The sequence below is a fragment of the Cannabis sativa genome, unplaced genomic scaffold, assembly GCF_029168945.1.
Source record: "Cannabis sativa cultivar Pink pepper isolate KNU-18-1 unplaced genomic scaffold, ASM2916894v1 Contig3, whole genome shotgun sequence".
In the NCBI taxonomy this organism is placed as follows: domain Eukaryota; kingdom Viridiplantae; phylum Streptophyta; class Magnoliopsida; order Rosales; family Cannabaceae; genus Cannabis; species Cannabis sativa.
Window position 1 is genome coordinate 198,970 of NW_026870039.1, and position 27,481 is coordinate 226,450.

Below are 27,481 nucleotides of genomic sequence, written 5' to 3' on the forward strand. Positions count from 1 at the left end.
AATACAGTTGGTTATTCGATCCGGTTAGCCTTCCCCACTATCTGCCAAACATGCTACATTTTTCACATGTGTTTGTATATTAATTATCTTCTTCATTATTTTCTTCTTTTTCTTTACATAAAAGGTGTACTTCGATTGATGACTAGGGTTTAACATATATAAGAAAGTTTCTTCAACACATTATATTTAGGACTTATTTAGAAGTAATTAATATTATGTAGTGTAGAGTGTTTAAGATTTTAATATACAATAGAATAAAGGGAAATTTACATGGTATACTAATTTTTGTTATTTTTTTACAAAAATACTGTCAGGCAGTATTTTTTACTTTTTTACTGTATTTTTTTATAAGTTTCATACTGCAGTATACTGTGTTAAGTTTTCACTGGTATTTTTTAGTTGTTCTACTGTTGTTTTGAGTTGTTCCGCCTTGTGTTTTATTGGTGTTTTATAAAAACATAGTATTTTTGAAAAGATTTTCGTGTGACAATATTTTTGTAAAAGTTGACCCAAATTTCAGTATTTTTGTAAATTTTCCTAGAATAAATCAAGACAAATACAACTTAATTATAGAGTAATTTGTGGCATAAATACCTAAGTTTAACTCCCAGTTGTAAATAAATATCTAAGTTTCATTTTTGGCGGCAATAATACCTAAGTTATATTTTTGGAACTCTGTAGGTACCTGATTGTTAAATATTAAGTAAATTGGTCCAAGTCATGAATTTTTAATTTTTTTAAAAAAATAATTTATATGTACTAATAAGAAAATGACACATAGATAATGATTTGACATTTAATGTTTAGGTACCTACAGAATTCCAGAAATATAACTTAGGTGTTATTATCGTCAAAAATTAAACTTGGGTATTTATTTACATCTGGGAGTTAAACTTAGGTATTTATGCCACAAATTGTCATGATAGTGGAAAATAATTGTGATTATATTCTTTCATTTGTGACAATGATGGTACTCCAAGACCATATATTTGTTCTATCTTTTTGTATGATCTTAATTTTCATATCAAATGATCATATATCTATAATTTTTTTATGCATATGAAGTACTTCAGGACTTCACTACTAATGAACAAACTTTATACATTTAAAATTTTTTGATATACAAAAGAAATAAAAGTTTGTTCTTCAATCATTTATAATACATTCAAAAACTCTCCAAGAGTCTATAGTATAATTTACGAATTTCTATTGCATATACAACCATACGTGTTTTTCAAATAATAATTTACTTACATATCTTTATTTCATACAAAGATCTTTGTCATACAGTGTGCGCGACTTTGAATTAACATCACTTAAGATATGTATTAAATTCTTCTTAGAATTTTTAGATAAGGCATATTTCAAATTCTCACTATATTAAGAGCTCCAAATAAATAACCTTTTGTTGCAACATTTATGTGACGCTTATAAATCCTCATAAAATTTATTCCAGGCTATAATCAAATCATGATTATATTTTCTCAATATTTAAGCCTTACTTCAATCAATTTCATGTCTATGCAAACTTTGTACATCAATTCATTTTGTACAAATATATATATGCAAATTTCTCATTAGAAATATTTATTTGCACACCCTACAGGTCTTATTTCACTTTATGCGAGTAAACTTGCCTGGATTGCGTTATAATATTTTGGCCAAAAACAAAATGTATGTCGATAATTCTCGACAAATCTGATACCACGATCCTTCTCATGTTAGTTATTGTATATGCAAACATTCAACATCTATTGTCGACAAAATTTTCATTATGATAATTTCCTCCCATATTGACATAACTTATAGAGATCTCTTTAAATTACATATTTTTCCAATATGTTTAATTATCATTTATAGGTACCTATATGGAACCACTTCAGGGATTCAATTATGATCAAATGTGTTATGTCTAACTTCTTTTCGGAGTCTCTTCTAGAGTACCGTTTTCATCACGGTTATCATTTTTAAATCATCAATACTTTATAACATTAAGGTATCTTCATGAGTACCTCTAGATTTAATAACTTTAGGACAAATCAAATGAATATTTATTAATAATTTTTACATTGTCCATTTACGCTTCAGGCGTTTTTAACTCATTCTAACTCAACTTTGAATAATATTGATTTGCAGTTGGTATAGATCATTTTGAACTATATCGTTCTTATATACTTTGTGCAAGGATCATTTGTCAAAAGTTATCATCGATCCCAACTGCTTCTCTTCCCCTGATCGAGAGAATTTTAAAAATTGTGATATGTAATAATATTAATACACTAGTAGGAATTTTAATATATCACAATAAATCAATATTTATTTAAACTCATATATATTATATACATTGAACTTCAAGTTCAAGTTCAATACTTATGAACTTAATTCATTTCTAAGAATGAGTCATACGTATACAATTAGAAATACATAAATTTACAAATTTTGTAAATCCATGATCATATGATCTTATCACATCGATAAGAAACTATGCAATAAAAATCTAATAATGGCTCAAGATTGTTAAAGAAATATAATTTAAATATTTTCTATGTGCAAATATATCCACATTCTTCTTTTGAGCCTTATAAATTAACAATGAGAAGAATCTTCTAGTTCTTCAACAAAATTTAGTCAAATCCTTTGACAATTTATTGTATATGATTGATCATATCAATATAACTCAATTCATAAACTTCAGGTTCACTATAATTTGTATTTCAATGAAACTTTCATAAGGTAATGTAAAATTACTACAACATATAAGTAATCATTACAAGTTTCATTTTTATATACACAAGTAAAATAATTATATTATTCTTCAAAACATATACACTCTTCAGGAGTTACTAATATGTTTATCAAACTTTATATTTTTTCAAGAATCACTATCATCAATTCAATGATGTGTATAATTTAAAAAGTACATGACAACTCCATCATGTTATTGTAATGGTCAAATAGATATAACCATAATATATCATTCATTTTTCCCCGTATCTTTCTAACGTGTCGTCTAATTTATTAACAGACTATTCATCAATCTAATTATCATGACTTGATATATTATATATTTAAATGTACAACCAGTACATACAATAAGTTATTTCTTGTCACTTTCATAACTAGATAAAAGTTATACATCTAGGTACATACATAGATATTTTACTTCTCCAAGTAGCAATTGTATGTAAGACTTCTTCAAGAAGCTTTTCAAATAATCTATTTTGTGAATCTTTATCACTTTGACTATATAAGATTATATTAGATCACTAACAAATATAAGTAAATTATATATTCACTTCTGAGAATATGCAAACTGAATTAAATAGTAAATGTATATATACATATTTTGTACCAACAATAGTTTGAAACTATTGATTTCAAGAAATAATAAAATATGTATATAGTAATTTGCTTCTAGCATTACCAATATATGTAAAATCTATATTCTTTGAAATAGAATTTCATGTATATTCATTCTCTTCAGGGAATGATATTTAAATATTTTAAATGTACAATAAATTTGTGATATACTAAAATATATGTACAATTCACATTCTACTCAATAATCAAATATAATTTTATCTTGATTATTCGTGTGTCCGTATTACAGGTATGTGACTACTATTATTCAATTCCACATGTACATGATTTATAGATTTCATGCACTTTGATTGTGTGTGGTATTTCATCTTTTGGTTGTTTCCACATTCTTTTGGAAATATTTGAGTAGTAAATAATGCCATCGATTATTTAAAATTATTGCATTCATTTCAGGGAATGACATTGAACAAGTAGAACATTATTATAAATTTCTTAAAAAATTATTAATTGTTCATCCATAAAAAATTATTCAGCAATTTCTTTTACAATATTTCAAAGAATATATGAATACAATTTTTTGCATAATCTTTAAGATGTATGAAAAATTTAATCTTTAATATATATCGCATGCAATAATTTCCTATATAAATATTGCAAGTAATAATAATGTACAATAACATGACTAATATGTAGAATACAAACAATCTTTAAAAGTAATTGAATTTAATTCGTATCATTCTCTCCAGAGAATGATGAACAATAAAAGCATGTCTCATGTATTTAAATAACATTAGTCATGTTCATTGTTATTCTTATACTTTGATGTTTCAATGCAATTTTCTTAATATTCTTTTTTGGGTATTCAAAATCCTCTATAAAATTACATCAATAATAATTATTTTTAATGATTCTTTAGTTGTATTCACATAAATACAATATTTTTTTTGACAAATATAAAATATTTACTTCATGAAATGTTTGTCAAAACCTATATCGATATTAGATTGCTTTTCATTGTCCTCTAGGAATACAAGAACATATATATAAATATGTGTACATCTCTTTCATTGTACATCAGTCAACTATATAATGAATATTACGTTTGCATAATCTTCAGGATATATGCAAGATTTTATTGAGGATGCATAATCTTCAGGATATATGCAATATTTTATCGATGATACATAATCTTCTGGATATATGTATAATTTATATAAATTTTCTCTATCATATCATAGATAAACAATAAAAGTATACAATATATGTATATATATGAATTCAATAATAAACATATAAGAATAAGAACATAAATATACATATATAATATATAAATATATAAATAAAAAATTAGATAGAAGAAAAAAATGGGTTTTTGAAATTATTTCAGTTAGATGAGTATATATATAAATATATATTTAGTGTATCGTGACCTTAAAACAATTCAAGAACTTTAATAAAATATTTACCTTGAGGCTTGGGCAAAGACTCGTGCTGATAACGTGTTATAAAATAATATAGAATAATATAAAATAGATAAGAAGAAAAGAAGAAGAAGAAGAAGATGATGATGAAGAGATAAAGAGAAATTAAGTGAATGAGAATTTCTCAGTTGTTTATTTCAATGGGGTGAACCCTTATTTATATAAAAGTATTGACTAAGGGAATGGAAAACTAAATTAATATGCAATAAAGAAAAATACAATCAAACATCAATGGTGATAATTTTTTTTTTTTTTATAACAGAAACTTCATTAAAAACCAGCAAAGAGAAATCATTTTATAGTAGCAACAAAGGGTGCTACTTCCCTTTCCAACAGGGGGTGAAAAACATTGTGAGACGTAGCCCAAGCCGCCACGTTGTGAGCCACCGAGTTAGTCGAACGGGGCAGCCAAAACACACAACCATGAGCTACAAAAGAAAGACAATTAAACAAATGCAAGAATTGAGAAGAGAGTTGCCAAACCGGGATGACAGACTTATTTATAGCAGCAACTAATTGAAGACAATCTGAAAAGAAGTTTGCCTCCCTGCAGTCCCACTTCACACATCAATGGTAATAATTAATATGGTGATTTGGACATTCATAAATAATATTACATAATAAATATAACAATTTTTGTTAAATAGTTGTACTTTATATATAGAAATAAAGAAATTAGAGGGTTAAATTTTACCCACTACTACAATGTTAGCCTTTAGAGACAGTTTTTTCAACCCCATTTATAAAAAGGGAAGCTAAAGGGTGTGAAAATACCCGCTATGTTCGAAATTGACATTTAGAGGCAGTTTTTTGATAAAAACCGTAGGTATAAAATTGTATTATACCATTTAGAGGCGGTTGAAAATTAAATATAATTTTTTTTTTCTGGACGACCCTATGGCGTCGGTTCCTTCATAGGAATCGACGGCATATGGTACACGTGTTTGCTGACACGTGTACCTTATGCCGTTGGCTCCTATGAAAGAACCGACGCCATAGGGTCAATCAGGGTATATGTTGTTCGATCGTCTTCTTCCTTCCCACTTCACTCAGCAACCAGCAAAACCAGAGAGCCCATTTCTTAGCAAAACCCTCGCCGAACCCACCTCCTCCCCACCATATCTCCCCCATTTCTCAACCATTTGAGCCCATTTTTTTTTAAATCCTCCATTTTCGATACTTAATAACATACACCTAAAAAGTTTTAATTTTTTACCCTCTTTGAGTGTCATCCGAACCCAAATAGTAAAGTTTGGGTTTGAAATCCGGCCACCCATTTTTCTTGAGAAATCCTTGAATCTCAACCTCGTTTAAGGTATAAATATTGTTTCTATTCATTTTTATTATGTACATTGTTTTATTTTTGGTTTTTGTAAATTATTATTTGAGTTTTTTTATTTTATTAGTAATATTATTGTGTTTTATTTGTATAGTGCCGGGAATTTTTATGGTGGTCGTCGAATTGCGGTTATTAGGTAATAATTTATACCTCAATGTATAGTATATATATGTATTTGTATATTTTATTGAATATTTGTATATAATGTGTGTATATATTGTGTGTATATAGTGTGTGTATATTTTTTTATGGAAATAAATTTTGTAATTGTATTTTATATATTTTTTGTAATATATATTTATTGTGAATAAAATGACATTGGAGGGATTTCATTCGTTTAGAAATAAAAAATTTAAAATTGAATTAGTGTGTGATATAATTTTATTTTTTTGAGATAATAGTGTGAGATATAAATGATTATATATATGTATGTATAATTTAGTAACTAAGTAACTTGTTACAATTTTTTATAACTAGTTATAAGTAATGAAATAATTAATTTTGTAATTTCGTTGTATTTCTTTATATTGTAGGTTCGGCATAATTTTGTGTGTAGCGTATTTCAGCTTGCAATTATAGGTATATACTTTAACTAACTTTTTCTTATTATATAATTAATTATCAATGCATGTTAGTTGAGTTTGAATATCTTAAATACTCATCCGTAGTGAAGTAGGTTCTGCAAATACATGTACTGCGGTCGGATGGGTGGATAAATTTTGTATTGTTTATCTGTTTTGTTTGCTATTTTAGGCACTTGTAAAATTTTTGGGAACGTCCAATTACAGCCGTTATGCTGCTGAAATTTCGGTAGAATTAGGATAAATCTTACTAAAACCATTCATAATATTTACATAACACAAATAACTAGTTAATTGTAACATAGTTGTTGACCGAGGTTTTCGGCGACCAATAAAATATTATAAGATTAGAGAGCTGTAAGAAAATTAGAGAAGGATTTTTACGTGGTTGGGGCATTAATGAGCCTTAGTCCACGAGTCTATCTTATTTATAGATGTCTTTAATACAAAGAATGTATTTGGTGAGTGTTTACTCTTTATAAATACAGAGAATGTTCTTGGTGAGTATTTACTCTTCCTGCTCTTATGAAACCCAAGATTCTCGACCCTATTTAATGAGCTTTGAGGGGGTATTTATAGTGTTTTTGGTGGGGTGATCCCCAGAATTATTGTACAAGTGTATCTGTAAGTATCCATAAAGTTGGGCATTCCCAATGAATATACCATGAGAAATGCATGGTCAAATCCCTAGGTGCTGTAGGGCTTTTATGTGGAATGTCCTTATTGTCTTTTGACTGATGTGACTCTTCACAGTGTAGTCGTCAATAGACTTAAATGATCATTACTTCGTAGCTGCAGATTGGGGGTTGTGCCGTCAGACTTTATTGCGTGTAGCAGTCCCAACACGTTTCCTCCCATGCGGCATTAAATGCAATTTGATTGCTCAGGGGAAGCCTGACACCTCGCGGAGATGCTTTAGTATTACTTGGGCTTCCGGGAGCGTATGGGGCTCCCTATGACTTCTCCGGGAGGCATGTCCCGGATGCTGCCTTATTACATAAGGACTTAGCAAATAGTTCAAATGTTAAGCTGTTTGATCCACGTGTCCTTGTCCGGTTGGTCCACGTATATTGGGCAAAATCAGGGGCAACAATAGTGATAAGAAGTTAGGTCACATAAAAAATAATTATATACACATTTATGTAAACTTTTTAAGTTTACCAACATTCTAATCAACTAAACAACCTAATAACATGAACTAATCTAAAACGAGAATTTGAGTAATTTATAAATTAATATGAGTAAATTGTGAGAAACTTAGTTAGTTACATTGTGTAATTAGTAACTAGCTATAATTAGTTACTAAATATATTAATAAAATAAACATATAAAATCCTTCTTTTTTTATTTTTTTTTTCTTTCATTTGAGAGGTTTAATGTGGATTTTTATTTTTCAAAGAAAATAAAGAGCAAAAGTTAATTAAAAGGGGAAAATATTAGTTAATACCCTTATTGCTTTACCAAAAACTTTTCCCCTCAACTTTTTTTATTAAAAATATTTAACATTTTACCAACATTCTAATCAACAAAACAACCTAAGAACTAATCTAAAACGAGAATTTGAGTAATTTATAAATTAATATGAATAAATTGTGAGAAACTTAGTTAGTTACATTGTGTAATTAGTAACTAGCTATAATTAGTTACTAAATACTGATTTTTTTTGGATAGGATTTTTGTTATGGATAAATCATGGATGCGTGAGGAGAGAGACACACTGCGATTTCAAGTAGGGTTCGATGCATTTTTAGAGTTTGCCTTAAAGAATTCTAAAAATCACGATCGTATTCATTGTCCGTGTGTAGATTGTTGTAATGTATCTAAAGGGAATATTACAATGATTAAGGACCATGTGTATTTACGAGGTTTCAATAGAAGTTATACTAATTGGTATTACCATGGCGAACATTTACCTAATGATCCATATCCATTAGGAAAGCAAGGGGTAGATGATATCGAGGGTAATGATTTCGATGATTATCCATTGGACTTGCTTAACGAAGCACATGAGGAATTTCTTAATGATCCTGAGAAATTCGATAATTTTCTTAGTGATGCTGATAAACCCCTGTTCGATGATTGTAAAAAACTAAGATTACCAACAATGGTAAAGTTTTACAACATAAAAGCAGAAAATGGAGTGAGCGATAAATGTTTTACTCAATTTTTAGCTGCTTTTAAAGATACCTTACCATTTGCCAACTGCTTCCCGAAATCTACTTATGAAGTGAAAAAAACGTTACATTCTATACGATTGAAGTATGAAAAAATTCATGCATGTCCGAACGATTGCATTTTATATCGTAAGGAATATGCAGACATGAATTATTGCTCGACTTGCGGTTTATCCCGCCATAAAGTAAACAAGAGTAAGGAGAATAGGAAACTTATCCCCCAAAAAGTGATGTGGTACATGCCTTTGATTCCGCGACTGAAACGATTATATCGTAGTGCAGAACATTCTGAAAATTTGATTTGGCATGAGACCAAGAGAGTGAAAGATGGAAAACTCAGACATTCTGCAGATTCCCAAGCTTGGAAAAAAGTAAACTGCATAAATCCTGAATTCAAATCGAACCAAGACACATTCGTCTCGGTCTGTCTGCGGATGGAGTAAATCCACATAGATCTCTAAGTAGTCGTCATAGTTCATGGCCTGTCTTCCTAGTTATGTACAATCTTCCTCCCTGGTTAGTGATGAAGAGGAAATTTAACATGCTTTCTTTAATGATATCAGGCCCGCAAAATAGACGGGGTTCATTATGCCGGACTCCTTCAAACATGATTGTCTCATCCTAGCTGGGAAGTTAATGAAAGACTTCAAGAATAGGATGACAAAAAACATCATAATGCCCTCTTTGAAAGAGAAGGATCTGGGACGACTGGGACAAGTCCCTGAAAAGCACCCCGAGATCGACGCTGCTGATTGGTGCAAATTTGTTGAAAGTTGACTAACTCCTGAATTTCTGGTACGCTAATTATATTAACACTAAGATAAACTCTTAAATACAAGTACATGTATCTAATGTATTTTTTTGGCATTGTAGGAATTGAGTAAGGTGCAACGTGAACGTTCCTCAAAAATTCAATCCAGACATCGAAGTGGTCGGAGTGGAATGGTGAACGTACGGGAAGCTGTGGTAAGTAATGCTTAAAATTTAATGTGCTATAATGTGCTATAAAATTTAATTGGTACTCATTTCATTGTTATAACGTTATGTAGAAAAAGGATCTCGAAGTTGCAGATCTCCCCCGCCACTGTGTTTGGATTAAATCTCGCACCAAGAGTCGAAAACTTGTCACTGATTACGACAAGGAAATTGCAGAGAAGATAGTAAGTATATATTAATCCTTAATTGAGTTCTACTCATGAGTTAGTGTATATAATTGATATACTAATTGCTTGAATATATGCGTGCATTAGGCTCAATTAGAGGAGAAGCTTAGTCAGGGACAAATTCAGGTCCAGGGCCAAAACGATATCCTGATGCAGGCGCTCGGGACACCAGAGCATCCTGGACGTGTCAGGGCTACTGGGTATGCTATTACTTGAAATGTTATTTATTTAGTTACACAAATAAAATCGTAGCTAATTTGCATTTTATGATTTGTAGGTTCCTGACCAGGGCATCTCAACTGTTCGGCGGGAAGAAAAGGGAAGTGTCTGATGTTGTGGCTCGGCAAGCGAAGGAGATTGAAAAATTAAAAGCCGAAGTCCAATCCCTTAAGCAGAAGAGAAATGCTGTCGAACAAGAGGAAGAAGGAGAGGTGGCTGGTGAGGCGTATGTTCCACAACCATACGCTCCTCAAGATGAGGTACAACCACAAACTTATGCTGAGGAGTTTATTTCCCTCAACGACCAAGGTATCCTGTACAATTTCGATGACCATGCGGCCCTTAATCAGCAAGTACATCTCTGCTCTGACAACATCGACAACATTGTGGCCCGAGGGTATTTGTACGAGCATGTTGGTATAATCCAAGTTCACTGCCAGAACTACGATGATTCACATGCCCGGATTATGGTTTCAGAAATCCTGCCAGAGGACGCTGAAATCTCAGTCCCAATTGAAGAGTACAGATATGTTAGGGACGTATACCAGATGTTCCTTCCTTGGCCTAAACACTTAATTCTAACAACCGAGGTAACTTCTCTTATAAATTAATTATTAATGATTAGTGGAGTTTGAATATCTTCAATATTCATCCGTAGTGAAGTAGGTTCTGCGAATATATGTGCTGCGGTGGGATGGATGAACAAACTACTGTTATATATGTGTTATTTGTCGTTATACAGGCATATTTAAAATTTTTAGGGGCATTCAATTACAACTGTTATGCTGCCGAAATTTCGGTAGAATTTGGATAAAATTTGATATATATATATATATATTATGTTATGTTTTGTTTAGGGTCCACTCGCTCAACCGCCCTCAAGACGTGATGCATCGAAGGGGAAAGCTCTGATGCTTTCTCCACAAGGCGGTGGTGCACGGGAAGATGACTTGTTCACGGAAGAGAAGATGGCGTTGATCCCTAATTCGCTAAAATGGATGATTCATGAATTCCTGAGGCTCAAAGATAAACGTGATATAATCACAATTCCTATCCCCCGAGGATTCATTGCACCGCGTACCCAGATCACGTTATCTGGAGAGGATTTGCAGCAGGTTGCTACGTGTGACTACATCGGCAACCAGGGAATGCTGTTTGGAATGATGTATACTCTTCTTTAATCCAATCAACCTTATATCAAATTATAGTCAAATTATTATAAGACACTAACACTTTTTTTGGCAGGCACATATGGGAGAGCATCAACGGTCTGAGGAAAATTTTCAAGTTTTACGACCCAGAGCTTCTCGTAGTGCATGGGATCACCGATGAAGAAAAGAGTCAGTCGTTTGACGATGCGGCAAGACAATTGGCTAATTGGTTATCATTAATGAATAACAACCACCAAATGTTCTTTATTTCTTGGAATATCGGGTAAACTTTATTAAAATTCTTTAGTGCTAATTGTTCATTTCTATATTATGACTTCAAATTATTTTTATACTATCTTACTTATATTCCAATATAATTTTCTAGGATGCATTGGACGCTAGTGGTGGTTACGCCAAGGAAAATTATTCATTTAAACCCTGTAAAAGGCTGCCCAATTCCCGAAGAAATAGAACAAATGATCGGAAGGTAATAATTTAATGACTTCTTATGTAACAAATTTAAATTAACTAACGAATTGAAATGCTAATATAATTTTCCAAAACAGGGCATTCATGTATATAGAAAACGCACATGAGTATCTTGGCCCGTGGCTAGGAATTAACCAAGCAAACTGTCCAAGACAACCTAAAAGCCAAGAATGTAGTTTTTATGTTTTGAAATATATCACTGACATCATCGCACGTGCAAACCCCAGTCGTTACATACAAGATCAAAAAGCTGTAAGTTTTAATTATTGATTATAGTATATATTTATTATAAAAACAAATATATAATATACATATATATAAACTAATATAAATTTTTAATTTTTTTAACAGTTTGGGGGTAAGAAGCAATACGATTCTAAAACGGAATTGTTACCACTACAGCGAAAGTGGATAGAACAATTGATGGCGCTGATTCACGTTGACGATTGAGGTTGAAAGGCCCAAGAATTTTCCTTCATTATGTAATTTTTATAGATTAACTTGTAGTTAGATTTGTAGTTAGATTTATTAACTTATTAATATTTTTGACTAATTTTACATTAGTGTTTGTGTAATATTTAATTACTTTTATGAAATGAAATTATGTATTTTACCCAAATTTAAATAATATTTAATTTACATTTTAAAAAATAAATTTATAATTTAAATTAAATAAAATAATATATAAATTAATAAATATATAATTAAAATGTAATTAAAATTATATAATTAAATTAAAAAAATTGAAAAAATTGAAATTCGCGACCTTTTGGCGTAGGTTGCTGTTGGATATTATTTTACCAGGATCTTAGATCTACTCACAAGTATGTTTATTAACATCCTAAATATGAACTTTCTAAAACGATAAATTAAACACATATAAAGTTTAAGAAACCTTACATTGGGTGCAGCGGAATTATAATGACTCCTTCCGTTCAGATCTCTAACCCTTGATTCCTTTACTCAGGCAGTATTATCAAGATCTGAACCTGGATCTTCTTCTCTGAATTCTTGATGCTGAATCTCCTTTGCTGTTGATCTTTCTTCACAATCTTCCTCACTATGATTGAGGTATGGCTTGATGTGTGTGGGCACTACTCTAATCACTAAGAGAGGTTCGAAATTTTGAGGAAGAAAAGAGAGAGAGAGTGGCGGCTAGAGAAGAGAGTGGAGGCTCAGGTTTTTCTGATTCAGAAAGTGTAATTTTCCTGAAGCCTTCACTATCTATTTATAGCATTCCTTCTAGGGTTTGACTTGAATTATATGGCATTAAAATAATGAAAAAAATCATTTAAAAAAGATAACATAAGTGGCCGGCCCTAGGCTAGGTGGACTGGGTCTTGATTTTTGCAATTTTGCAATTTTACCACTTTTGTATCTGATTTTCTCAAAAATGCCAATTTCCTAATTCAATCATTTAAATGCCAATTCTAACTATTTAATAACTATAAATAATTATTAAATAATATTGTCATTTATCATATTTATTAATTGCACCATACAAAGTATCACAATTAACAAATATGCCCCTGTTAACTCTTTCTTTACAATTTCGCCCTTACTTAGTGAAAATTTCACAAATAGACATAGTCTAATTTGTGAATTATAATTGATTAATCAAAACCAATTACATGAGTCTTACAAGCAATATTATCTCAACTAGTGGGGGGACCATGGGTCTATATAACTGAGCTTCCAATAAGTAGATCAAGAATTTAGCACTAAAATTCACTAACTTATTAATTCTTCGTTGAATCCACGCATAGAACTTAGAATTGCACTCTCAGTATATAGAATGCTCTATATGTTCCACCATATAGACACATCATTAGTTATCCATTGTTATAATCCTAATTTGATCAATGATCCTCTATATGAATGATCTACATAGTAAAGGGATTAAATTACCGTAACACCCTACCATGTATTTTATCCTTAAAACACTTGACCCCGTATAAATGATATTTCAGCTTATGTGAAATGAGATCTCCACCATTTATTTTCGTTTGGCCAAGCTCGAAGGAAATCATCCTTTGCTTACTATTTGCCAGATAGAAGCTATAGATTCCATGTTTATGCTAGCGCTCCCACTCAATTGCACTACCGTGTTCCCAAAATGTACGTATCACCCTGACCTAAAAGTAGGCTTAACTAACAAATCAAAGAACACGAATAGCCTTTCAAGATTGAGCCTAATCATAACAGGATTAAGATCATTTGATCTAGGATCAACTTGGCGATATTGACTTGAATAGATTTTACGGTAACTTTAATTAAATCTAATTCAAAGTTCAATATCGGTCCACTTCCGATGCATACTCCATGCATCCAACCCGAGCTTTACTTTAACCAATGTTCGGAAAGAACATAGTATTTCTCCAAATACAAGTAAACTCTTGTTGTAGATTATCATATCGGTAAAACCCGTGTCCGATAAATCTAGGAAACTTTATTCACATAGTCATGTTTACTTTCCAATGTGATGACAAGACAATAAACATGATCAAGTATGTGAAAAGGGTTTAAGATGAATTTATAAATCAATTAGACAAGCAATTGATAAAGTGAGCCAAAACATACACAAATGAATGAAAAATACTTCCGTTTCTTTATTGATGTTGAATAAAATAGATTACATTGAAACGGAGTTTTATTTAGGGCATAAAACCTAACAAACTCCCACTTGCACTAATATAAAACTAATTAGTACATATCAATTAATCCTAAATTCGACGGTGCTTTTCAAAGGCTGTCACGGCCAAGACTTTGGTAAATGGATCGGCTAGGTTGTCCTCTGTGTCAACTTTCTCAACTAGTACGTCCCCTCTTGCCACGTATTCTCTGATAATGTGATACTTCCTTTCAATGTGTTTGCTTCTCTTGTGGCTTCGAGGTTCTTTACTGTTTGCTATTGCTCCATTGTTATCACAGAGTAGTACCGAGGCTTTTCCATTCCAGAACAACTCCTATGCTTTGGTGAAGAACTTTCTTAGCCGTACAAGTTCTTTTGCAGCTTCAGCTGCTGCTATGTATTCAGCTTCCATAGTTGAGTCCGATATTGCGGTTTGTTTAGCACTTCTCCAAACCACTGCTCCACCCCCAAGAGTAAACACCATCCCAGATGTTGATTTCCTGTCTTCAAGACTTGCCTGGAAATCTGAATCGGTGTAGCCTATGGGATTTAAAGCACCACCCTTGTAGACTAACACAAGATTCCTTGTACTCTTTAAGTATTTCGTAATATACTTAACCGCATTCCAATGTTCTTGTCCCGGATTAGATCGATACCTCGCTCACGATTCCAACAGCATAACAGATGTCAGGTCTAGTGCATAACATTGCATACATTAGACTTCCAACTGAGAGGCATAGGGAATTTTCGCCATGTCCTCTATCTGCGAGGATCGATCGGTGATCGTTCCTTAGATAGACGAATACCATATCTAGAAGGCATGTTTGCCCCATTGGTGTTGCTCATGGAGAATCTCTCTAAGACTTTGTCTATGTAGGTCGTTTGAGAGAGAGCAAGAGATCTCGTTCTTCCGGTTTCTTATAATGCGAATACCAAGAACATAGGTCGCTTCACCCAAATCTTTCATATCGAATTGAGTGTTGAGCCATTCCTTAATGTGAGTCATTTTCTTGACATTGTTTCCAATGATCAAAATGTCATCAACATAAAGGACCAGGAATACTACTATTTGGTCTTCCTTGAGTTGGTAAACACAAGGTTCATCTTCATTCTGAAGAAAGCCGTAGGTTTTGATGATTTCATCAAACCTCTTGTTCCATGAGCGAGAAGCTTGCTTGAGTCCATAGATAGACCTGTTTAACTTGCAAACTTTCTTTTCTTGCCCGGTGAAGAACATAACCTTCGGTTGCTCCATATAGATGGTTTCTTCAAGTACCCCATTAAGGAAGGCGGTCTTGACATCCATTTGCCAGATTTCATAATCGAAAGCAGCAGGTATGGAGAGAAGAATTCGGATGGTTTTGAGCATGGCAACATGACTAAAAGTTTCCTCATAGTCCACGCCTTCTCTTTGGGTATAACCCTTGGCTACAAGTCTAGCTTTGAAAGTTTCGACTTCGCCTCCAGCTCCTCTTTTCTTCTTGTAAACCCACTTGCATCCTATCGGATGATAGTCGTCAGGTGCGTCTACATATTCCCGTACTTTGTTCTTTTTCATGGAATCCATTTCGAATCCATTCCGCCGACCATCGTTTCCGTTGCGGACTAGCCATTGCCCGTTTATAGGTTAATGGATCGTCATCAATACCGTCACCTACGACCATATTGATTTCACCATCCAAGCCATAACGAGCAGGTTTTGTTGAAACTCTCCCACTACGACGAGGTATGGTTGTCTTCGAACGTAAACTTTAGTAGTAGATTTCTCGGTCTTGTTCAACCGAGGGAGTGGGATCGTCTTCTTCACGAGTGGAAGAGGACGGAACATTGGAAGGACTTATATCTGATAGCAAGTCCTCTAGAACAACTTTACTTTTCGGTTTGTAGTCTTTAATATAGTTCTCTTCAAGGAAAGTAGCATTTGTAGAAACAAACACTTTATTATCCTTGTGACTATAAAATAGTCCACCCCTAGTCTCTTTAGAATTTCCAACAAACATGCATACTTCGGTACGTGATTCAAGTTTGCCTTCTTTCTGTCTTAAGACATGAGCGGGGCACCCCAAATTCGTAATGGCGCAAACTAGGTGTTCGACCATTCCAAAGTTCGACGGGTGTCTTAGGGACCGCTTTAGATGGAACAACATTTAAAATGTCATTTGCCATCCGTATAGCATATCCCCGTAAGGACGTAGACGAGAGTTGAATAACTCGGCATAGACCTAACCATTTCCAAAAGAGTGCGATTTCTTCTTTCCGCAACTCCATTTTGTTGTGGAGTAGCTGCGGTGTATTGGGATTCAATTCCAAGTTCAATTAAATGATCTTTGAACCGCATATCCATATATTCTCCACCCCTATCGTCGCAAGATCTTTAATGATTTACCTAATTGGTTTTGGGCCAAAGCATGAAATTCTTGAAACTTTTCAAACGTTTCGCATTTCTTTTGCATTAGGTAAAGAAAACTATATCTAGAGAAATCGTCAATGAAAGTGACACAATACTCATAACCACCTCGGGCTTTGACATTCAAAGGTCCGCGTACATCGAATGCACTAACCCTAGAGGGATTTTGGCACGCTCTCCCTTTGCGAGAGAAAGAACGTTTAGTCATTTTTCCTTCTAGGCGGGACTCGCATACCGGGCAGCTCACCTAGGACGACATTTTTTAATGGACCGTCTTTGGTGAGCCTATTGAGTCTATCAAAGCCTATATGACCTAAACGTAAATGCCATAGATAAGTTTGATCATCATTATCAATCTCTTTTCTTTTTAGGATTCTAGGTCTAGCTACACCGAAAAGTTCACTATTTAGTGAGATTTGAGTACTCGGTCTTAAAACATAAAGCCCTTGTTCCATTATAGCAACACATATTTGAAATCCATTACGAGAAATTGAACAATTTGTACTCGAAAAATTCAATATATAAGATTGTGTTTGCAAACATGAGACACTAATCAAGTTTCTACTAAAGTTTGGAATAAATAAAACATTTTCTAAAATTAAAAATCTTTGTTGAAACTTGATGCGGGCTTTTCCTCTAGCTTTGACCGATACTAATTCGCCATTGCCAACTTTAAGCTGTAACTCTCCTGGAAGTAGATTTTCCCTGTGTTTCAAGCAACTAAGTGAAGAACATACATGGTTAGTAGACCGGAATCAACAATCCGGATGGATTTGTCGTTCTCTAAAACACATGATTCAAAGACAAAAGCATTACCTTCGTTTGAATTGTTTAGAAGCCTGGGACATCGTTCTTCATGATGACCCTTTCCATTACAATTCGAACATAGAAGATTATGTCTGATAATTGTACTTGAAGAAGCGCTTTGCTAGATCCTTCATACCTAGTCCTTTTCCTTTGATTGTTGATTGCAAACCTGGGGGACCCATTGCAATCAAGTTCCGTTCATGGGCTCGTAATTACGTTTCGAGCTTGTCCATGCTCGGAGGAGTTAGAATTGTTGATCATATAAGAGATAACAAATTCATTATACTCCTGAGGAAGACTATTAAGGATAAGTTGGACCCATTGTTCTCTTGATAAATCAATTCCCGTAGATTTGCCTTTTGGAATTTCGCATTCATCATCAACAAAGTGCGAGTTAATGCAACTACCGGGATGCATTTTCACACTATAGAGTTCTTTTGCTAAGATAGTAACTAAGAGAGGATCGGGGTGTGGGTTATTCATAATGACACTACAACACATCAATAAAACATAAGTAAGGTTTTGGCTCATAAATTCATACACAATTTAGAAAATAACAAGTAATTACATATGTTATAGAAATACTAAATCTAACATAGTTTATTTTCCAAGGTATTTCAACAAACTGACACAGTGTCCCGTTTAGGCGAGAGTCAAAGCATCATTCATTGAATAGAGTTGTCAGCTCATCTAAAATGATAAACATTCTAGCAACCTTTTATTCGATCAAGATGTGAATCCGCGTTGTCCCGTTTAGGCGAGAGTCAAGGCAATTCTATCTTATGAGCTTCCACCATTGTTTCATAACTTGCAAGTCAAGTATGGTCGCCACCATTAGGGTGATCTATACCATACAAAACACTTACAAACTACTTATCATGCGAGGTTAAACGGTGCGAAATTGCTAATGAACGTTCCTCCATTAGGGAGGATTACTCACTAAAACAAACACGGTGTAAAACCCACAATGGAGATCGAATGTCTCTTGATTAAAAGCTCATTATTTAAAAAAATATATATATGTATTTTGTATAATCATAATATTCGATATTATAATAATGAAAAATTACAAATTAAAGTTGGTTTAATTAAAATCAACTTTAATTAATTTTCAATTATTATTTAAATTTGAAAAATAAATTCAAATAAATATCGAATAAGTTCCATAATATAATAATGAAAAATTAAAAATCAAAATTGATTTAAATAAAAAATCAACTTTAATTAATTTTCAATTATTAATTAAATTCAAAAATTTGAATTTTAAATGGAACAAATTTGAAAATATCTTGTTTAAGTTGTTTTAGAAAGAATCTAAAAAATCAACTTAAATATCTTTCAAATCGTATTTAATTAAATTCAAAATTAAGTTGTAACCACTTAATTTTGTAGATATTTTAAGTTAAATATTCAAAAAAGATATTAACTTAAAAATATCTAAGATATTCCATTTTAAGTTAATATTTGAAAAATATCAACTTAAAAAATATCTAAAGAATCTTAATAACCAATTCCTAAAATTCCTCAACTTAATTTAAAATTTTGAATTCAAAAGATATTCAGATTTAAGTTGGTTAGTTATGTATAACTAAATATCAACTTAAATAGGAATATTTAATGAAAAATTTAAAATAAGTTCCAGAAAGAATCTAGATGGTTATAATTCTATATTTAATTAAATACAAGAAAATACATATAGTTTAGCTTAGAATATTAAATTCTTTAAACTATGATTTTCTAAATTAATTTCAAAATAAATGAAATTAATTATGTTGCTAATTCAATTTTAATTAGGTTAAACTAGTGTAATTAACCCTAGTACGATCATTCAAATCGTGCAAATGGGCCTTCACAATTGGGGTAGTTTGTGTGAGGGGGTGCTGGGTTCAGTATGTCGTACCCACTTCTATGGCTCCCAACTCTCACACAAGGCCCAAAAGAGAGGAATTTAACCTTAATAAGAACAACTGTTATTAATTGAATAGGCCCAAAAACTAAATGGGCCTAAATAAATCCTATCAATAATTATGATAATTTATTTTAGCAACATTAACCTATATGCATCTATAATAAAATTAAACACATAGGCTCACACAGCACACTTTGGATGGGTCCTATCATGTTGCTAGGTCATACACGAGATGAAAGAAGATTGTAAATTATACCGTTACAAATTATTATCTTGACGAGGAGCCATCGGTATCATTAGATTCGGCAAAAGGTAACCATGGCTATTTGCAATCAAGTAATAATAGGTTTTGAAAACTTACACATAAGTTAAAACACATACTCCCGCAACAGGTTAAGTGGATAGTTGGAAGTAGGTTTTTTTTTTTTTTTTTTTTTTTTTTTTTTTTTTTTTTAATAAATTTCGAATAAATAAATAATTAAATAAAAATTTAATATTAAAAAAAATTTCGGAATTAAAAAATAAATTTCGAAAATTTAAAAAAAATTAAAAAAAATAAACCTACTTTTTATCTTATATCTATTTAAAATTACATGATTATAATTATCTTATTTTAAATAAGGTCAAAATATCTTTTAAAATATTTATAAAAACTGACCTTAAATTTAAAAAAAATAAAATATAATCAAATTTAAAAATAAGATAGGTTTTTAAGCAAAAAGATAAATACTAATCCTATTCGAATTCAAATTACACTAATGTCTTGAATTAATTTAAAAAAAAATAAAATTAATTCAAAATGATAATTAGAATTGAATTAGGAATAGTATTAGTATATATACAAAACCATACAAAAATTTGGAAGTTAATTCCATGAAAAGGTATGAAAAATTGAAGAAAAAGGAAAAAAACCGAAACTGTACGGACAGTTCTGCGATCGTTAAAAATTTCGACAAAATTTCCGATTTTGTCAAATCTTCAAAAAATCATAACTAATTCAAATAAAATCCAAATTGAGTTCTGTAAAAGGCTAACTTGCTTAATTTTTTCCATACTATCCAATAAAAATAATTACAGAATCGAAATCAGAATTATTTATCACGAAAATTTAACAAACATCAATCATTCATCAAATAACACTCAATACAACATGATACCATCCAAAGAACATACAAACAATCGTTTTAAAGTCCAAATTTCATGTAAGTAAATCAATTACCATGGCTCTGAGGCCAGTTGTTGGATATTATTTTACCAGGATCTTAGATCTACTCACAAGTATGTTTATTAACATCCTAAATATGAACTTTCTAAAACGATAAATTAAACACATATAAAGTTTAAGAAACCTTACATTGGGTGCAGCGGAATTATAATGACTCCTTCCGTTCAGATCTCTAACCCTTGATTCCTTTCTCGTAGCGAGTATTATCAAGATCCGAACCCGGATCTTCTTCTCTCGAATTCTTGATGCCGAATCTCCTTTCTTTGTTGATCTTTCTTCACAATCTTCCTCACTATGATTGAGGTATGGCTTGATGTGTGTGGGCACTACTCTAATCACTAAGAGAGGTTCGAAATTTTGAGGAAGAAAAGAGAGAGAGAGTGGCGGCTAGAGAAGAGAGTGGAGGCTCAGGTTTTTCTGATTCAGAAAGTGTAATTTTCCTGAAGCCTTCACTATCTATTTATAGCATTCCTTCTAGGGTTTGACTTGAATTATATGGCATTAAAATAATGAAAAAATCATTTAAAAAAGATAACATAAGTGGCCGGCCCTAGGCTAGGTGGACTGGGCCTTGATTTTTGCAATTTTGCAATTTTACCACTTTTGTATCTGATTTTCTCAAAAATGCCAATTTCCTAATTCAATCATTTAAATGCCAATTCTAACTATTTAATAACTATAAATAATTATTAAATAATATTGTCATTTATCATATTTATTAATTGCACCATACAAAGTATCACAATTAACAAATATGCCCCTGTTAACTCTTTCTTTACAATTTCGCCCTTACTTAGTGAAAATTTCACAAATAGACATAGTCTAATTTGTGAATTATAATTGATTAATCAAAACCAATTACATGAGTCTTACAAGCAATATTATCTCAACTAGTGGGGGGACCATGGGTCTATATAACCGAGCTTCCAATAAGTAGATCAAGAATTTAGCACTAAAATTCACTAACTTATTAATTCTTCGTTGAATCCACGCATAGAACTTAGAATTGCACTCTCAGTATATAGAATGCTCTATATGTTCCACCATATAGACACATCATTAGTTATCCATTGTTATAATCCTAATTTGATCAATGATCCTCTATATGAATGATCTACATAGTAAAGGGATTAAATTACCGTAACACCCTACCATGTATTTTATCCTTAAAACACTTGACCCCGTATAAATGATATTTCAGCTTATGTGAAATGAGATCTCCACCATTTATTTTCGTTTGGCCAAGCTCGAAGGAAATCATCCTTTGCTTACTATTTGCCAGATAGAAGCTATAGATTCCATGTTTATGCTAGCGCTCCCACTCAATTGCACTACCGTGTTCCCAAAATGTACGTATCACCCTGACCTAAAAGTAGGCTTAACTAACAAATCAAAGAACACGAATAGCCTTTCAAGATTGAGCCTAATCATAACAGGATTAAGATCATTTGATCTAGGATCAACTTGGCGATATTGACTTGAATAGATTTTACGGTAACTTTAATTAAATCTAATTCAAAGTTCAATATCGGTCCCTTCCGATGCATACTCCATGCATCCAACCTGAGCTTTACTTTAACCAATGTTCTGGAAAGAACATAGTATTTCTCCAAATACAAGTAAACTCTTGTTGTAGATTATCATATCAGTAAAACCCTGTGTCTGATAAATCTAGGAAACTTTATTCACATAGTCATGTTTACTTTCCAATGTGATGACAGCACAATAAACATGATCAAGTATGTGAAAAGGGTTTAAGATGAATTTATAAATCAATTAGACAAGCAATTGATAAAGTGAGCCAAAACATACACAAATGAATGAAAAATACTTCTGTTTCTTTATTGATGTTGAATAAAATAGATTACATTGAAACGGAGTTTTATTTAGGGCATAAAACCTAACAGTTGCTACGCTACCTATGGCGTCGGTTATTGGCTAGGAACCGACGCCATAGGAGTCCATATGGCGTCGGTTCATATAACCCTTTAGTGTCGCCCTGATCAGCGTCGGTAGCGAATTTTGCGAAAACCGACGCTAAAAGAGTTTAAAAACCGCATCTAAAAGGGGTTTTTGTAGTAGTGACCTTATATAATGCACCAAAATTTTAATGGACAATTTTGATTGTAAATAATGTAGAGTATTAATATCAAGGTACCTAATATTATTATGATATTATTATGATGTGATGTTTTATAATTAATTAGAGCATCTCCAATTATATATATATATTTTTTTTTTTTGAAAAAATCTCCAATTATATTTTTTAAACACACTCTTAGTTAAAATAAAGAGTGAGATTTTAAAAAAATAAAATAAGCTAACAAAAAATAATTATCAATAATAAAGAATGAATAGTAAATATTTTTAATAGTATTTTAATTAAAAGTATTATTACTTTTTATTATTTTATTAAATTAGTTTATATTTCACAATTTTAAATTATAAAATATTATTAAAATAATTAAATAATAATTAAAATAGAGAGATTGGAGTAAAAACTCTCTATTTTAATTTCTAAGAGCACCTCCAAGGAGGCAGCAAAAAATTAAAAATGGAGTAGTTAATGCTCCAAGGAGGCACCATCATCCACTGCAAAATGCATTTATATCTACAGTGCACGGCTTATATGCCGTGCACTGTAGCCACTGCATATTTTTTTTTTTAGTTTTTTTAATAATTTAATTAATATTTATATATATTTATATTATTATATTTGTAAAATTAAGAATTATTTTTTGGGAAATTTTTTAATACACATTTTTAAAAGTGATGTACGAATCTACTCCTATTTATTTCGGCACCCGAGAAACTTTTTTAGTCTATTTTTTTTATATAGTAGTGTATATTATAATTATTTAAGACATCCTGTAAAATTTAAAAAAATTTAGAAAAATTTAATAAGCCGAAAATAGAGCACTTCTTTAAAAGTGGTGCACTGATTTACTCCTACCTGTTTCGGCATTTGGGAGACTTGTTTAGTCTTTTTTTTTTATGGTCGTGTACATTATAGTTATTTAAAACATCTTGCAAAATTTAAAAAAATTTAAAAAAATTTAACATGCCGAAAATAAAATTCAAACTTTCTGTTGCGTGACTCTTTTATTTAGAAGAATACATTGTAAAAGCACCTTATAATATTTATTTTTGTGTAAATTTAAATGTGAATATCATAAATTATTTTTTTCTTTTAATTATAATTTAAGTAAAAATTTATTATATTTTTTTATATTAAACAATAAAAATAATTTTTAAAATTGAACACATATTAAAATTAAAATTAAACACACTAAAACATCATATTCTTATTAATCAATAGTACACATATTTTATATTACACAACAGAACATTATAAAATTAAAGCACACTCAATAATACATAATAAAAACATTACAAACTTAAACATACATTTAAAAATTAAAATACAACACACCAAACATTAAATGGAAAAGTAATAACACAGATACGATCCTTCAAAGACAAAATGAGATACAACAATTTAATAATGTGGAAGATTATTTCTTGATCCGCCAAGATAGTCATAATACGGACTATAAACTTGTGAGTCATTTTCAGCTCTTTCACCTTGATCTTGAGATCGTTGATCTTCATCTTCAACGCCATGTCCCGAATCTTGAGATGCTCGATATTGTGACCCCTCATATTGTGATCCCTGATATTGAGATCCCTGATTTGGATATCCCTGATATTGAGATCCCTCATATTGAGATCCTTCTCCTTGTTCTCCAACTTCGGATGTTTGTGCCCTTTCTTTGTAAATTCGTCTTTTTTCACTTTGAATGTACTTATGAAACTCTGGATCGGATATAGAATTCAAATCCGTGAATAAAATTTTTTCGTCAGCCTTTCTTCTATGATGTTCATTTCTATCCTTGTTACTCATTTCAATAACTTTAATGAGTTCTTTATTTTGTTCCATTAGTCTGTTGAATTGATCATTACCTAATTGTTTTTCCTTTGCTTTTTTTACACCACATGGTCTTTCTGTTGGATAAGTATTCATTTCCTCATTATTCATGTTTAGATCAAATGAACTCATACCAGTGGATGCCGATGTTGGAGACTCAAAATTGTGAGATGATGATTTCGATGAAGTGAAACTAGGACCTTCGTGTTGGAATCTACGTGGTGCATTGATGTTTTCATCATTTGAAAACTTTTGAATACCTTTGAGGATGTGCCACACATGATCAAATTTAAAGCCTTTATCGTACTTTTTATCTTGGGCTAATAACATCTTCGCTTGAATTAACTGTTGCAATATAAATTAAGTAATAACGTTAATGAAAATTGAAAAATAAGATAGTAACAATAAATAAATTATAATAACAAACACTTACAATGTCTTCTGCTGAAGCACCACTTGGATTTTTATTTTCAATTTGGTTGATACATCCCCTTAATTTTGCAACTGCACTATTAATAGTAGACATTCGAGTTTGCAAAGATCTTACTGGGCGAGGTTTATTACTAAATTTTCCATCTTTGTGGTACTCTGATTGAACTCTTGCCCAAAAATTATTACCTGATTGGTTTCTTCCTACGATTGGATCTTGAGAAATGTCAACATAGACATGACACAAGTGCACATCTTCCTCTACTGAGTAAGAAGAACCGCGAATGGAAGACATTTTTGAAGAAAATATAGCTATTTAGGAAATATGTTGAAGAGATGTGATCAAATTGAATGAGAAGTGTGAGATTATATAGGAAAGGAAAATACATTGCAACGGTTGAGATCGTGGTGAAATGATATCAGCGGCCAAGATTAAACTGTGAGATTTCTTGTCTTTTACTTTTGGAATCAGAAGATAAGGATGTGATGTGACAACACACTGCAACGGTTGAGATCGTGGTCAAATAATTTCAGCGGCCAAGATTAAATCACTAGATTTCTTATCTTTTAATTTTGGAATCAGAAGATAAGGTTGTGATGTTACAACACACTGCAACGTTTGAGATCGTGGTGAAATAATTTCAGCGGCCAAGATTAAATCACTAGATTTCTTATCTTTTAATTTTGGAATCAGAAGATAAGAATGTTTACACTATAAAATATGGATATCATACATGATATGAGGCACACCAAAAATATATACAATTTAACTTTGAAAAAAATATGAATTCTTATCCTGGTAGTTCATCGTATTTATCATCATCGTCTTCTTCAGATGATGAATATTATGATGATATAGAAATGCAAGTGGTAGGTCAAATCACTGCTGACAATAATTTTTGTATCGCTCAACACCAACAAAATCAAAGCTCACGTCGAGGCTCGATTCCTGGTCATATAGTTATTAACCGTGACCGGGAAAATGCTGATCGTAATCTTTTCAACGACTATTTTGCAGAGAATCCTCGATTTACCGATTTGATGTTTCGCCGAAGATTTCGAATGGGTCGTGCTTTATTCCTTCGTATTTTGGATGCTATACAAAGACATGACAATTACTTTGTCCAGCGAAGGGATAGAATGGGAAAACTCGGGTTATCAGGCTTGCAAAAAGTTACAGCTGTATTTCGTATGCTAGCATATGGTATGCCGGCAGATGCTACCGATGAATACATCAAAATAGGAGAATCTACAACTTTAGAAAGCTTGAAGCGATTTTGTCGTGCTGTTGTTGAGGTGTTTGGAGCCCACTATCTCCGATCACCCAACGCTCATGATGTTGCAAGACTACTCCACATTGGTGAACGTCGAGGTTTTCCAGGAATGTTGGGAAGTTTGGATTGTATGCATTGGAAATGGAAAAATTGTCCAACTGCTTGGGGAGGACAATATGCCGGTCGTAGTGGGTCCCCGACTATTATTCTTGAAGCAGTAGCTGACTATGATCTCTGGATATGGCATGCATATTTTGGCTTACCAGGATCTAATAATGACATTAATGTGTTAGAGGCATCCCATCTTTTTGCTAATCTGGCTGAAGGTATTGCTCCACCCGCTAATTATGTTATTAAAGGAAAAGAGTACAATATGGGTTATTATTTAGCCGATGGTATATATCCAAAATGGTCCACTCTTATTCAAACTATCCATGATCCACGTGGTCCAAAAAAGAAACTATTTGCAATGAAACAAGAAGCATGTAGAAAAGATGTTGAACGTGCATTTGGAGTATTGCAATCTAGATTTGCAATTATTGCTGGACCGGCACGTCTTTGGAATAAAACGGTTTTACATGATATAATGACTTCATGTATTATTATGCATAATATGATAATAGAAGATGAACGTGATCTAAATGCACCAATTGAAGAGCGTGTCGAAGTGCCAAGTCCAGAAGTTGAGATGGTAGAAGATGATAATGCTCGGTTTCAAGAATTTCTTGCCAGACATAGAAAAATTAAAGATAAAGATGCTCACATTGAGCTTCGAAATGCATTAATCGAACACTTGTGGGACGAATATGGTAACTCACAAAATTAATATAATTTAATTAATTTTAAGTGTGTGTTTCAAGTTTAATTTAATTTAATGTAATTTTTTTGTCATGAATGTAATGTTTGTTCTCTAGTAATGTAATATTTATGTTATTGCAATATGATATTTTAA

At 31.8% G+C, this 27,481-nt stretch overlaps 3 protein-coding genes across 4 annotated transcripts; 2 read left to right on the plus strand and 1 right to left on the minus strand.

Annotated features, from left to right (window-relative positions):
• The first annotated feature begins 9,780 nt into the window (after positions 1-9,780).
• Positions 9,781-11,445, plus strand: LOC133033240 (uncharacterized). The gene is made up of 3 exons (XM_061107913.1): positions 9,781-10,056; positions 10,147-10,259; positions 10,337-11,445. Exons 2-3 carry the CDS (start codon positions 10,210-10,212, stop codon positions 10,887-10,889), a joined length of 603 nt encoding a protein of 200 aa, XP_060963896.1. The 5' UTR covers positions 9,781-10,056; positions 10,147-10,209; the 3' UTR covers positions 10,890-11,445.
• Positions 11,446-23,553: 12,108 nt separating this feature from the next.
• On the minus strand, positions 23,554-25,735 carry LOC133033229 (glutathione S-transferase T3-like). 2 transcript variants are annotated; one of them, XM_061107900.1, is made up of 3 exons: positions 25,260-25,732; positions 24,961-25,171; positions 23,554-24,714 (listed from the first exon to the last, which is right to left on the minus strand). In XM_061107900.1, the coding sequence occupies exons 1-3, from the start codon at positions 25,548-25,550 to the stop codon at positions 24,398-24,400; spliced, it is 819 nt and encodes a 272-aa protein (XP_060963883.1). In that variant the 5' UTR covers positions 25,551-25,732; the 3' UTR covers positions 23,554-24,397. The 2 variants fall into 2 exon arrangements, with proteins under 2 accessions (XP_060963883.1, XP_060963882.1); XM_061107899.1 differs by having other exon boundaries at positions 23,554-25,171; positions 25,260-25,735.
• Positions 25,736-25,951: 216 nt separating this feature from the next.
• Positions 25,952-27,481, plus strand: LOC115706167 (protein ALP1-like). Its single transcript, XM_061107898.1, has one exon. It carries the CDS (start codon positions 26,039-26,041, stop codon positions 27,353-27,355), a length of 1,317 nt encoding a protein of 438 aa, XP_060963881.1. The 5' UTR covers positions 25,952-26,038; the 3' UTR covers positions 27,356-27,481.

What these genes read in the sequence shown, in the direction of transcription:
- LOC133033240 (XM_061107913.1), top strand. Translation starts at nt 10,210, where the DNA reads ATGCAGGCGCTCGGGACACCAGAGCATCCTGGACGTGTCAGGGCTACT. An exon ending in GGACGTGTCAGGGCTACTGG is followed by an intron (nt 10,260 to 10,336) that starts GTATGCTATTAC and finishes TATGATTTGTAG; the next exon opens with GTTCCTGACCAGGGCATCTC.
- LOC133033229 (XM_061107899.1), bottom strand. Translation starts at nt 25,550, where the DNA reads ATGTCTTCCATTCGCGGTTCTTCTTACTCAGTAGAGGAAGATGTGCAC. An exon ending in GTGCTTCAGCAGAAGACATT is followed by an intron (nt 25,172 to 25,259) that starts GTAAGTGTTTGT and finishes ATATTGCAACAG; the next exon opens with TTAATTCAAGCGAAGATGTT.
- LOC115706167 (XM_061107898.1), top strand. Translation starts at nt 26,039, where the DNA reads ATGAATTCTTATCCTGGTAGTTCATCGTATTTATCATCATCGTCTTCT.